This window comes from Drosophila melanogaster, chromosome 3L (assembly GCF_000001215.4).
Source record: "Drosophila melanogaster chromosome 3L".
Taxonomy (NCBI): Eukaryota; Metazoa; Arthropoda; class Insecta; order Diptera; family Drosophilidae; genus Drosophila; species Drosophila melanogaster.
The window spans coordinates 3,771,576-3,785,716 of NT_037436.4; the positions used below are offsets into that span (position 1 = coordinate 3,771,576).

Genomic DNA, 14,141 nt, shown 5'->3' on the forward strand with positions numbered 1-14,141 from the left:
TGCTGTTATTGTTTTCGCTGCTATTCTCGCTTGAGCGGCAGTTTTTTGTTACTACTACAGTAAGGCATTGATAACATGAATTTTTTACAGATGGATAAATCTGACTATTAAATATGAATAATAAGTACTATTGTTTGCTTTTATGAACCTATATTATATCAAGATATAATTATTTAGATATTTATTCCATATATTTTATGAAGTATACACTTTAACAATAACCACTGTAGTGGGTCTTAAATTTTTCGGGGCGCCCGCCAGATTCGCTTGAGGCCAAAAGCGAGACAGTTAAAGAGGCAGAGAGAAAACCCAAGAAATATGGCTGACTCTTGCTGGAAAAATGTTTTCTTCTCATTGTTGTAGGTATGTAATGTTACACGATGTGAATGGGTGGTACCTCAAGGGGGGTGGGGGTAGCAACGGGAAAAACACAGTACTCGGGCAAAAAACAAGCCATAAACTGACAACCAGATGAGAGTCAAGGAGTAAAAGTATGAAAACATCCATTCGATATGCGGATAAATTATTACGAGCACACAAATTATGAATGTTTAAGCTGGATTTATGCAAAGGGTTCAAAACGTATGGATTTTCACTTGAATTTGCAGCTTAAATAAGCTGCTTTGGTTTTTATACATTTAACGTTCTATATATGGTACATTTGTTTGTACATACATATACGATCTATTGAAGGTGTACGAATTCCGTTCTACGTAAAATGTCAATTGGCTTGCTCCACTTTAAAGCGCACTACTCGCTTATAAATAAACAAAAATCGTCGCTGATAACTACACCGCAAACACGATGAATAAATATAAGTGAATAAAAAACGAACAGCTAACAATAACATGGGGGAATTTATTTGCACAACGTGATGTGCTCAACAATTTGTTAAAAACAACACAGAGAAGAAGAGTTGAGAAATAAACTTAAGCCGGGGATTTTAGGCACCTAACAAAGTCAAAGGTATATATATAAATTATTTCTACAACTTATCGCATGCAACACATTTTGTATTTGAGCCAACGAATAAATTACCACAAAAGCAAAAGTGAGTGAAAAATCAGAGACTGAGGCTGACACAACATGTCAAAGCTGAAATCCCACAAAAACAAACCAAAAGTTAATTACAGTGAATAAGAGTAATGTATTGGCGGTGGGTGCGTGAGAAAAATGTGCTATTATTATCGTAAACATCGGTAAATGTAAATTTTCCTTCACACTCGCAAATAAATTCACATAAATTTTTTGGTAACTTTAAGGAGTTAATAAATTATAATCTTCAAGACCTAATTCAAATCACGGCTCATCTCTAGCTGAGTGCGAGAAAAAAAAATCGTGGCCAAAATGTCAGACAGGTTGAAGCCTTTGGCGGAAAGTGAAACACTCGCAGAGAAAAGAAAAATTTTTTTTGTGTGAAAAATAAATTGCAATTTTCTCTCATTTGCACCCCATGCTAATTTTCTTTATAAAATAGATTTTGGTGTGGTTTTTTTTTTGTTTTTTCTTGTTTTTTTTTTATTTTTTTGAAGGTTATTCGGCACTAATTGAAGCCAGGCAATGGCAATTACAAATGAATTGAACGCACACACCGAGTCGCTGGCAATTTGTGGGCCCGGTCTAATGTCGATTTGATTGCAATATGAAGCCTGAAATTAAATGTAATCGTTTGCAATCGAATTGGCAAGTGAAAGGGGAGTTCAGTTGGGGGGATAGGTCACGCCCGGTGGCACGTTGTTGGGCAAGGTATCGAAAAAGCATCGCACATCGTCAAATGCACATGCACAAAATTTTAAAATCGCATTACGTATACGCAACGTTGCGCAGCAAAGGGAAAACATAGCGGTGTGGGGTGTATATTGATTTGAATTTGTTTATTTTCGTATATTTCGTTTCGTGAATGAACCCGAAGCATTGAAGCGAAACGGCATAGTCATCGGCAATGACAAAATCCGAATCATTTTACATCGCGCCTAGATAGTTGTTGACATTGAGCAGAGTGAATGACAGCTAAATTACTATGGACACTATTATAGAGTTACTGATTATTAAGATCTCTAAAAATAACAGAGAGAAAAATGAACAAGCACAGCAGGCTTGAATATTTATAAATAATCTCATCATTCATTTAAAATACTCCTTGAATTCGTAATAACATCTTTTTCATTTGTCATTTGTCATCAAATTCCAATACAAAAATACCCATGGCTTCAACCATCTCATTCACCTGAGCCCAGGCAATCAAAGTTGCAGCTAATTGTATGCCGTTGCAGGCACAATTCCCATTATTTACCGGCAAATTGCCGGCGTCTGTGTCAAAGTCAATTATGAAACCAATTTCAGAACTGATTCCCGGCTTCTCTGCCCAACCGTTTCTCCATTTCTCTATGTTTCTCCGCATTTCTCCCTACACAGAGAGAGAGAGCACGTAATTGGTCAAAATTCGTGCGGCTAACAATCGTTCAAATTAAACGGAGAAGGAGACTTTATGAATAATGGAATGGCAATGAATCATGCGACGATCGAACGAATGAACAATAACAAATTGCATATTAAATGCTTGGCCATAAATCGTCAAAGACTTTGCAGCTGCCTCCCATTTTCTATACACTTTTTTCCAGCTTTAATAAAATCCCTCATACGCCCAGTTGGACGCATATAAAATGCATGCCGCTAATTGCATTGACATTTGACATCTTCCGAAGGGTTTTATAAATAGATATGAACATCGTCATCGACTTAATTGACTCGTGTGTTGGAGAAAAAATTGCGGAAAAAAATCTCAAGGGTAGGGTCTCAAATTTCCACGCATTACAACTTTGAACACATTTACTCTGTTGTTCATTTATCTTTATTTAAACAAGGTTCAATGGCCTATCGTCTACGAAATCGAAGGTAAATATTTACAAACAACTTACAAGATATTTTGAAATGCAAATAAAACTCCCAGGCATAATTTTGTGTATGTAATAGCCAAATGAATTTCATTCATCGACCTATAAAAATAAAATTGAACTTCAATTTGAGCACACAGCACATTTTAATTAAAAATCCTTGAAAAATTATTCGCTTTTATTTGGCATTTGTTTAATCAGCTCACAAAATAATTTCCGCAAATGTATGTCAGGGTTATTTAACTTTGCATTGTATTCTTTTTGTATTCTATTTTTTTTTTTTTGCTTGCTAGCAACAGAGAATTTTTGCATAACATTCTTATTAAAATCTAAGCCAATTTTCATTACATTTTAGACAAATTGTTTACATTGTTTTACAGCCAGTAAAGTACAAAAAAATAGTAAAATATAAGTACACAAACTACAGAAAGCTGAAAATGTTGTTAAACTAATTTGCGTCAGAGCCTTAAGTTGTCTGGAAATTTGCATATAAATTGTTCAACATGTATGAGAAAATAACAAGTAAGCAATCAGAATAAATTACTTTAAATATTTGTGATTTAATTATTCCCCTTGCTTTAAACGTGCACTAAAAGTAAATAAATTTATGCAGCCCATCTTAAATTGAGTGTAAAACTGAATGAATCCTAAGCATCAATATCTGTTGAATGAATCTCGTTGAATGTAAATTCTTAACACAAACGACAAACTTTAACTACACGTTAATTGATATTTTTGCAATGGCTGCAAACAGTTTTTCACATCGGAAAAACTTTGTCCGCCGTTGAGTGGCAAACTTTCCAACTGTCAAATTGGCCAACAGCCAGACAGATAAGGGAAATCTGTGAAAAGTGGGTAGGATGGAAAATGGCAACGCAAACAGAATCCGACACCTGGACAATGTCTGGTCGGATGTCTGCACAGGATGACAATGACGACGACGTTGACGATGATGACACTCAACGGAAATGAGCAGCAAACTTTGACACATTTTGCGCAGACTGTACTTAGTCTAGATATTTGTTCCGCCGGAAAGAGACGGACAGCATAAGTGTGCAACAGAGACAGAACGACAGAGTGATATCAATTTTGAAATGGACTGGATCCCAAAAACTCTTGACCTGCAATGCAGCTTCCTCTGTCTGGCCATCATTCGCAGTTCCTACTCATTAATTAAGCGCAGCAACCAAATGAATACTGACAGATACAAATCTGAATACATAAATGCACTGAGAGACCAGTTTTGGATTTATGGATGTAGTTACTTTACTTTTTCTTTTATTTTCTTTTATAAATGCAAATTTCATTGCATTTTCTTATATTTATATTTTCCCAGAATTTTTTCCCTCCATTCATTACATATTCACGCATTTTTATTCACATTGAAATTGAACTTTACAAAGACTCATACATATTCAGCCATTAACAGCAAGCAAATTGCAATCTTTGTTGAATGGCTTGGGGTTCTTTTGAATGCTGCACTTTTTGTGCTGAACTCTGTCGATTGACCGATTAACATAAACATTTTCCTGATTAATGGCCGTCGTGTTGGCTTTATGTTTTATTTGGCCTGGGTGCGGTCCATTCAATGTGATCGATCATTGTTCGATGGAACTATGGGACACATACATATATGTATATAGAAATATAGCTATAGTATTCAACGTACTCTGGGCCAAGTTAGTGGCACTAAGTGAGTTGGCCGAGGGTCATTACAGACGTCGGTTCATTAATCATATGCCTCGGATCATCAATGGGTCATGGCTTCAATTCGTTACCCGGTTTCTAAGTTTATTGCCGAAGCTTTTTGTTCAATAAGCTGTCAGTTGAATGTGTTAAAACGCTTTCAAAACTCGTGAAATGAAGTTTAAGCCGGCGGCTAACATGAACTTATAAAGGTTTTCAAGATAATGTCAGGATTTGGCACTCGGAATTGACTGCATTCTACTCTAATTTTGTGCCATAAAAGCACAATCACAATTTTCTCAAATTCTTCGCATTTCGCATAGTGAAAAAAACCTAGTGAGCTATCTTCCGATTCCCCAATCGACCGGTAAATAAATACTTATCAATCATGGGTAAACTCACGTTTTATGCAAACAACTCTTATCTGGCAATAACCAAAGCCACAGTTCCCCAAACAAAAGTACCAAGTTAAAGCAATGCAAAGAGAATACCGCTCGATGACTCAGAAAGTTTATCGCAACTGGAAACCAAAGACAGCGACAAAAAGAAAAAATCTATTAAAAATTACAAAATATTTCTCACTTCGCTGATGAAGTGGATAATCATCTACAGTAATCAATAGTAATCATTTCTAGCCAAAAGCAATTAGCACATGCGATTGAACCCACACACAAGAACGCAAAATAAATGTAAAAACGCCGAGAGGCTTACGTAAGAATCCAAATTGAAGATTGTAAAAACGCCCACTTCCCTCTTCTGCAGACAGACCAAAAATAGAAGAATTCTAATCAGCCAAACATTTTGACGCCGATATATTGATTAATTCCATTCGGTTCGATTATGGCCCCATAAATGCATAAAGAAAAGAGACAGCGATGGCCAAATTTTTGCCCCAATGCCCGTCAGTCGCAAAAAAAGAAAAAAGAAAAAAGGTGAACAAGGTGAGAACAATGAAAACTAAATTTGGATGCCAAAAAATGAGTGGGTTAAAGAGAGCGAAAGAACCCAGGATACGCAGTTTTCAGTGGGTTTTTCATTGTCTACCTGTCTTTTGTGGTGTATAAATAGCGGAACAGAGGCGGACACAACCCCTTCAAAATTGTGCACCGACAAAAGCTGGAGACGCCTCCTTTTTATCCCCATTTGGAGCCCACTTCATGTGTCAAGTTTCAAGTTCGACATTAACCCCCAGTTTTTGTGGCACAATTAAGTGCTCACATTTTGTTTAGAGGCTTTTTATAAGCGGCACGTTTCTCCCACTCTATCAAATTTATAGTATATATAAAGTTTGGTTATATAGATTGGCCTATTAGCAAATTAAAGTCATTATTAGGTACTAGATAATTCTTACGAGTTTTAATGTTTTTTTATTTTTTTTTAATATTTGCATGGGTTAATGTGCGCTCGCCTGACTTTGTTATTATTATTCCTGCTACCGTTTCGACAACTTTGTTTGCTTTTTGGCGTCCGTCGGCTTTCAGCTCCAGTCAACTCGACTTGCCTCCTCATTTCAGCACTCCACTTTTATGGCTACTGTGTTTTTTTTTACGGCTAATGGGCAGTAACTGTAGATCTGACAGCGAAATTGGCGTGCAAATTGAAAATAGAAAAACGGGCAGCAAAAAAAAAATACAAAACAAGTCCAGAATCGAATCTACGTCAATGAAATTTTAGGTGAAGCGACGACATTGTATGCAGTTTATGGCCTTATTATGGATAGGAAAATTGGAAAAAATAATTCTACTAGAACAGCAGCGTCTATTGATTTGCCCAGCTGGGGCAGAAAATTTTGAACAAGAAAAGGGTGAACAATTTTCAGAAGACTTGCTCGCTGGCAAAAATGAATTGAAACGAAATTGAAAAGCGTTTTCAGGTGGCAAAAGGAGGTAAGGGGATCGGCAGTTAGTTCGATTTATGCTTTATTGAAGGCAATTTGTTGTTCGCCTTTTTTGCGAACCAGTAATTGAACATCGTAAATTCCCATCGCCGGTTTCCACCCCGGTTTTTTTCTTTATTGATTTTACAATTTTTGCAAATAACAAAAAAAAAAACGCACACAAATGTCATGGGAAATAACACACAAGTCATTTGGAGGGGAAGCTTTTAATTCGGAGATCAATTGATGACCAGGCTATAAAAGCAGTTGTTATATAAATGCTTAACAATTTCGCACATCACATCGACTGCAATGAAAGCAACACATAAAACAGAAAACCCGATTTAATCGACACCGCTTTTATACAAAATAATTGCAAAAATATTCAAGGAATGCGGCTAAACCAAAAGCAGTGAAACGACAATAACAAAAATAACAAAATAAAGACACACAGAAACAAAGACGTTGACTTCCACACATGCACAGAAAACAATTGGACACCAGTTTCGTGGTTAACCACAATGTGGCAATAAATATGTGATCATAAGTAACTTAAGTAACTTTACTTATCATTATAGATACATTCAATTACTAATCATTTTGTGTTGAAAATATCTTGACATACGATCACATCTATTATCAAATATAAAATGACATTCAAATCGGACGCCTAACTTTCATTTATAAAACTTTATATCAATCACGATGAGTGAATAATCTCCAAAAATACTTAAAGATGTCTATTTTAATTTATATTTTAATTTTTTTCGTGCACCTTGCGTCGAACACCTGTGCTTACGTACAACCAACCTCCTCACATAACTGGAATGAATCATCGACTCTGGTTTGACACACTGAATTAGCCCACATCCATCCATCTCCTATCTGGTTTTAAATTTGTTTCTTTCCAGACGCATTAAAGTGCCATTTTCATTCTCCACTTGAACTTGAAATCTTCAGAGGAAACTGAAGAAGTGCAAAGCACTTTAATTGCATCTTTAAATGCCAATAATGCGAGAGATGCCCCCCGAAAACTTAGCTAATTTGTCTAAAAATAGTCAACAAGCTCATTTGGGGGGCTTTATTATTTTATTGCCTCGCTTGGCATTTCTCTCTCGACTCGAATTAAGTTTGCTTTGATTGATGATGCCCGATTATGAGTCACTCAACTCACGAAGTATATCATGGATAAATATAAATATATATACATATATAAAATAGCGAAAGAAAATGCCAGTGGGTAAGTGGGTTAAGTTGGCAACTGAGGTCCACGGTGATTTGTATTGACATGTCACGGTAATCGGATATGGGGCACAAATGATTGCCACGATGACTTGTTGAATGAGCCCAATAAAAGGTGGCAAATAAAGGGGGCTAATAAAAGAAGCACATTAAATAAGAGAGCATAAATCAAACTGTGCCCAGTGATAAAGATATTCAAATATAAATGTATAATATAACTTGTTTCATGGGAAAATAAATAAACAAAAAATTTAAATTTAAGTTATAAGAATTTAAGGAAACGTTTCGAGATTCAGTTACACTCACTTCAGTTTGAATATAATTCATTTAAACATCTGTTGAAGAAGTTTTTGTTTGCATGCACGTTTCAAACTTTAACTTCCATACTGTTTTTTTTTTTTTTTTTTTGTTAATTCGTTTTTTACACTTCAATGCAGAACGGAAATGTGCTCTTTTTCATCGTTTTTCGTTTCCCATTTTCCATTTTCCATTTGTGTTTGCCCGTCGACGGGCCCCAAAATGGTTCACTGCACTTGACTCTGCGATTGTGGGCGGTTGGTGGAAAAACGGGGCGTGGCTGCATTTGGCAGCGGATTGGGTTTGTCAACGCTTTTATCTGATGCCTAAAGCGAAACAATATGCTCAACGACAGAGGGGCAGATTCTGGCAGAGGGCACAGCTTTAATTCTTCTTTTGTGCGCACTGCACACACATCAGGTGTGACATACAGTGGGGAAGGGGAGGGGGAAGGGGAAGGGGAATTTTGAGGGTGCGGTTAAAAGGGTGAAGTTCCAATGGAATGCGGTTCCCCTTTAAAATTGATTCAGTTTTAAAAACAAACATGAGTTTAAAGGGGACACATTTACAAAGGCGCTTTAAAAAAGACCACATTCAAAGGGGAATTTCACGCGTAAAATAAGTAAACTGCATTGGATATGCCATCAGAAGCAAAACAGTAAATAAAATTTAACGAAATTAAAGAGCTAATTTAGAAGGCTTTAAATTGGATTTAGAAATAAATATCATAGAAAATCTTCTTCATAACTTCAAGAATACTTCGCAAGACTTTACATATAAAAGCCCAAAGTTTGGATAGCCATATAACTATCCCTCTTTATATTTCCCCAATGAAAACCCTCGCAAACTTACCGCACTGCCCCCCGTTAATGGCCAGTCCATCCTTGGCCGCCTGCTGCTGCTGCTGCTGCGCGTTGCTGCTGTGCAGGATATCCGATAAGGATAACGACGAGGCGATGAGCTGACGCTTCTCCTCGAAGTTGAGGAAGTCCATGGAGTTGCTGCGCTGCGGCGTGACTGTTATGGTCACCGACTTCTGCATCTTGGCGACCACACAGAGCTGCTGCTCCAGATCCGATGGGCCAGTGGACTGGGCGTTTGGCGAGTCCGGCGGCGTGGCAGCCTGGGCGGAGGGATGATCGATGCCATCGGTGAGATCGGGCGGTGGTAGCTGCAGCTGCTGCTGTTGCTGCTGCAACTGAAACTGTTGCTGCTGCTGTTGCTGGTAATTGTGATTCAGTTGCATCTGATGCTGCTGATGTTGTCCGTAGTAGCTGAAGGCGGACTGAGCGGTGGCCGCTGAGTATGAGGGTGGACCCAGCGGCGAGTGGGGCGGAGCATGGGCCACCCTGGAGGCCGCAGCGGGTGACAATTGATAGCCACTGTTGCCGGGTGAGTTCTGACCGCCGTCGTGTCCATTGATGGCCGCCACCAATGTGGCCAGATTATTGCGACTGGTGTTGCCCCGCTGCTGCGCCTGGAACTTCTGCTGCTGCTGCAGCTGTTGCAGCAGTTGTTGCTGCTGCTGCTGGTACGCCATCGGTGGATGTTGCTGCTGCACGTTGCTGTTGCTGCCGCTGTTGCCGCTACTGTTGCTGCCGTTGCTGTTGCTGCTGGCCGTCGACTGTTGGCTGTGCAACTTGTTGCTGCGCAACGACATGATTGTCGAGTGGGAAACACTCTTACTCTTTCATTGTCACGTGACTTTGGCTGTTCGGCTAATTGGCGGTTAGCACGCCCGTGTGCGTGGCTTTTCCTGGGTTTTCTACGCTTTTCACCCCCACTTCACTCTTCTTGTGTCACTTTTTCAAGGGTTTCACTTTTCTTTCGGCGCCTTAATTGCTGCAATTAAAATGAGGTTGCTTGTTGTTGGCGGGTTTTGGTTTTGTTGCAAGTTGCCGTGCTTTCTGGGGCACCAGGCAACAATAACAGCAGTTTAACTAGGCACTTGTCACTTGATTTAGCAGAGAATTTTGCATATTTATGTTTCTATTTAGATTGCTTTAATTGTCATTCTAATATCTCTGAATAGCACAAGATCTGTATCAAAAGGCAGCAAAAACCACGCCTTCTCTCTTCACCCAAATCTAATATTTTTTACTCACATATTCATCTCTGAGCTGCACAATTGCATATTTAAATCAAGCAAGCTTGTATCAAATTGAATAGTTATTGATTGCCTAGTCCATTTACTCAACAACTTGGCCAGCATTTGGTCAGTTGTAAAATAACACAATCAACAACAATATTCCTTACATGGGTTTCCCTTCGAGAAAATTAACTGAGAATGCAGCATTTTGCACAAATGCCACAAAAGCCACAGTAAAAACACACAGAACGCAACCACTTGACGTTGTCATCATCAAAAACGCTGCAATTGCCAACAGCTGGTGAAGATTTTCCATGCCAAAAAAGATGTGGAAAACCCGGGGTGGAAAACAGAGTGAGAAGCGCACTGATGGAGTCGATGGAAATCCATCCAAGGAAATGGAGCATCATCATGTGCACTGCACCACAGCTCCACTTGAACTGAAACAAAAGAAGCTAAAACGACGGGCAGGAGGGAAAAGTGTTCCAAAGGATTTCTGGAGGATGGCCAAAGGCAACAAAGGAAACGGACAAGGACGAGACAGCCGATGGGAGAGCACTTCAAATTGAAGTGTCCGTGGGGAAATCGAGTGTAACCAAGCCAAGTGGGTTAAAGGAAAGGGGTTAAACACACGAGGGGAGCTACTTTCCCAGCCAATTTTCAGCTCTTTAAGATAAGCGAAAGGGGTAAATTGTGGCGATAATCGAAATAAGTATAGAAAACTGTACACATATCTAAATTTAAATTTCTCTAACAAAAATTACTACAAAAAGTTAAGTTAATTAGCGCCAGCATAGTAGATATATCATTTCAAATTAGACTCTGCTTAAACAGGCACTATTTACTCAAAGAAAATACGTTGAAAAATGAATCGCATTTGGGAAATCCGAGCAAAAAGAAAAAAACCAGCGCCGCAGAACAAAGTTCGAAAATGCATTTAAATCCCGCTGGTGAAACAAATCCTTTTTGCAGCTCAGACAAACCGAAACTCAAACTCGAATGGAAAGCCAAAAAGTTTCCACCACTTTTCCCCCCTCTCTCTCTCTTTTTCCATTCGAAAGCTCGTGGGAAGGTCAAAGGGCAACGAGTTGAGTCAGCTCGAGTTGAAGGAAATCTTATTAGAATGCATATTGGAACGCAGGTAGGTAACTTCGTTCAGTTGAAAGATATGACAGAGAAAAAAGGGAGAATCGGAGAATTGGAGAATTGAAGAAAGGGAGAAACAGCAGACACGCAAAGTGCACAGGTAAGCGGAATTGCGGCAAGATTATGATGATGACAGGATACACACAAAGGGGCACCACCGCCATCCAGAAATCGACGAAAAAAAAAAAATAATAAACCATGCACGACAGCTGAAACCTGACGATATACATAAAGGAACCCGAAGGTACAAAGGGCGGTCCACAGTGGAAGAATCTCATAACTGCGGCGAATTAAAATTCAATTCGTGTTCCTTCCTTTAATTCGACTCGTTCTGCTTGTTTTCACTTTTCCTTGATCTTTGAGTGCCAGCATTTTGTATGAAGAATATTTAAGAATCTATAGAGAATGTTTCATATCATAGAATATGATTCATTTCACATTTATATTGACATTGAAAATAGCAAACTGGAAATATAGATGAAAACTTTCCCCAATATGATAATAACTCAAATTCAAGCCCCATTTAATGGCTGTCCGTCATAAAAAAAAGTGCCCGTATAAATATTTTTTGTATTTCTTGTCTAGTCTGCTGGCCCACAAAGTCGATAGGAATCGTAGTGAGTTGTTAACCAGAACAGCGCTGGGCGAAATCTTGGCTAAGAGTAACTGTAACTAGGCTTTTGTGGTCCGCTGTCCGATGTTTTGTGGTTGTTTGAGTTGCTTGTTCCAGTGCACTGACTTTTGGCTCGTTAGCTTCGATTCTGTTTTGAGTCGGCAGTTAGTTAACTTTTTACTTTTTTTTTTATTATTATTTCGGTTTTGTGGATTTGGCGCGCGACTCGCATTAAAAAGGCGGCCAGGCGAAAACTGAAGAGGGCTCAGGAAGTGGCGTGGAAACGGGGGAGGGGTGTGGGGGGTTGAATGTTGAACATTTGTTGCTAAAGGCAGTGCAACAAAAAACACCACAAAAAATATATATAAAAGTCACCCATTTTGTTGAAAACATCACAGCTAACATAGAAAGTACTTTAATCAGATAAGTAAAATAAAATGTATTTTGAATTTCACGAATTTTCTATTTACTATGTATAAAATAACTAATTAAACTCATGTTCATGTGTAACTTTTTCGTCAGAGCGATGAATTCAACATACAACTTATTTTTTATGTCGACAGCATTTGTTTTAATGAACATCCATTGAAACGGGGTGCGAAAGAGACGGCGCCAGAAGAAAGAGAGGCGATTAAATTAGCAAATGCGTTGGCTGCAGCGGCGCGGGGATCAAGGGGGTGGTGGGCAGGGTGCAACATATTGCATATTGCACATTGCACATGTGGAACGACGCGGGCAACTTGCAACGTCAGCAGGCGCATATTAAAAAAAAAATATGAGGAAAAAGCTTCAACAAAGAGCGACTCTCCCCCTCTCGCTCGCTCGCAGTCTCCGTCTCTCTTCCACTCGCCTTGTGGCAAGTTCATTGAACCTCATTTACAGTTCAGTAGTTTAGCGATTTTATTCTCATGAGAAAGAGACGGCAGCAGCGTGGGCTAGAAAGAGATGCACCCACTGAGAGGGAGGCCCGACTTTTATTTTTGGGGCAACTCTGGCTTTGCAAAAAAAAATTTAAAACAAATCTTATAAAAGCACACAATGTTAAAGTATCGCAAAAAAATGTAGATTATTATTTTAATTATTCCTTTATTAAACTAGTATACTTAAATGATCCGAAAGAAGTCAAGAAATGCCTAAATGATAATGGTAATTTTGCAATTTAGTACTAGAAATGTAGTTCAAGTTATGGGAACATCCGGTTTAGGGAGTTTCGCCTGTAAAGCCAAACAATGGGCTGCGAAAAAAAAAAAATCGAAATAAATGTGAGACCAGAAAGGAAAGCGTTGGGAACCAAATAGTAACAAAAACTAATGCGATTTGCGGCAGCAACAAAAAAAAGCCTCTCGGATTCATGGATTTTTCGTTTGAGAGGCGCCGCCGCCAGCCAAAAGCAATCAAATCCAATTAAATGCGAAAAAAAATCCTGAAAAAAACGCACAGATAAAAACGGTGGAAGCAGAACTTTTGTGTACAACAAAAAATATTGTTTATGTAAAAGCAGCAGCGTAAAAAAAACAAAAATATACCAATAACAACTTCCAGCACACGCGACTTTAAACAACAAATTTGTCGAACGCCGCAAGAAAATTTCAATGAACGAAGGAAAGGGGGGCAGAGATGGAGGAAGTACGGAGGCAGCAACAAACAGAAAAGGCAACAAAAACCGAAACAGCAGCAATGGCAAAACCAACAACAATCAGCTCTTTTGACCAGCAGCTGTCGCACAGTGGGATGCACAGTGGGCAATTAGGGGTGGATTAGCTATCAGGTGCAGAAATGGTTTGTTTAAGCTACAGAAAAATTCCTTTTTAAATGCCAATCTGCTAATATTAAATTGGGAAAATATTGCGATTGTGCACAGTAATACCTCCAATTGTCATACAACCCATTCCACTGTGCCCATGCAGCACAGTCCACAAGCACAAGTGTTCGGGGTTGCTGCTAATGGAACGCAATTCACAATTCACTGGGAATTCGCTATCTCTGTCTGCAGCACCCCTCTTTGTCGCTCCCCAGTAGCTCCGTCTCTTTCCGACGTTGCAACGACAATGGCAGCAACAAAAGCAAAACAGCGGCAGACAGCAAAAACCAATGGACAAAAACACAAACAAAACGGTGGACAAGAGTCGTCATCCTCCGCTGTTTTTGTTGTTTCGGCAAAACTTCTTTATCCCGGAGAAGGGAAAGAGATGGGCATATGAAGGGAGAAAGAGAGGGTGACAGAACGTTCGCATAAATTTAAAATTGCGCGCAAACGGCGCCCACAAAGCCAAACACCACAGTATGCAATTATCTAAG

General features: G+C 39.0%; 1 protein-coding gene across 6 annotated transcripts in view; it reads right to left on the reverse strand.

Annotated features, from left to right (window-relative positions):
* Positions 1-14,141, reverse strand: part of CG32264 (uncharacterized protein) — a 91,634-nt gene that overhangs the window by 56,750 nt on the left and 20,743 nt on the right. For 2 of the 6 annotated variants that reach the window (NM_001104024.2, NM_168038.2), the window contains exon 2: positions 8,848-9,837. The exons of the other annotated variants lie outside the window; for them this stretch is intronic. In NM_001104024.2, coding sequence (NP_001097494.1) covers positions 8,848-9,655 — 808 coding nt within the window. In that variant the 5' untranslated portion in view covers positions 9,656-9,837. The remainder of the gene's footprint in view (positions 1-8,847; positions 9,838-14,141) is intronic. 6 annotated transcript variants of the gene reach the window in all.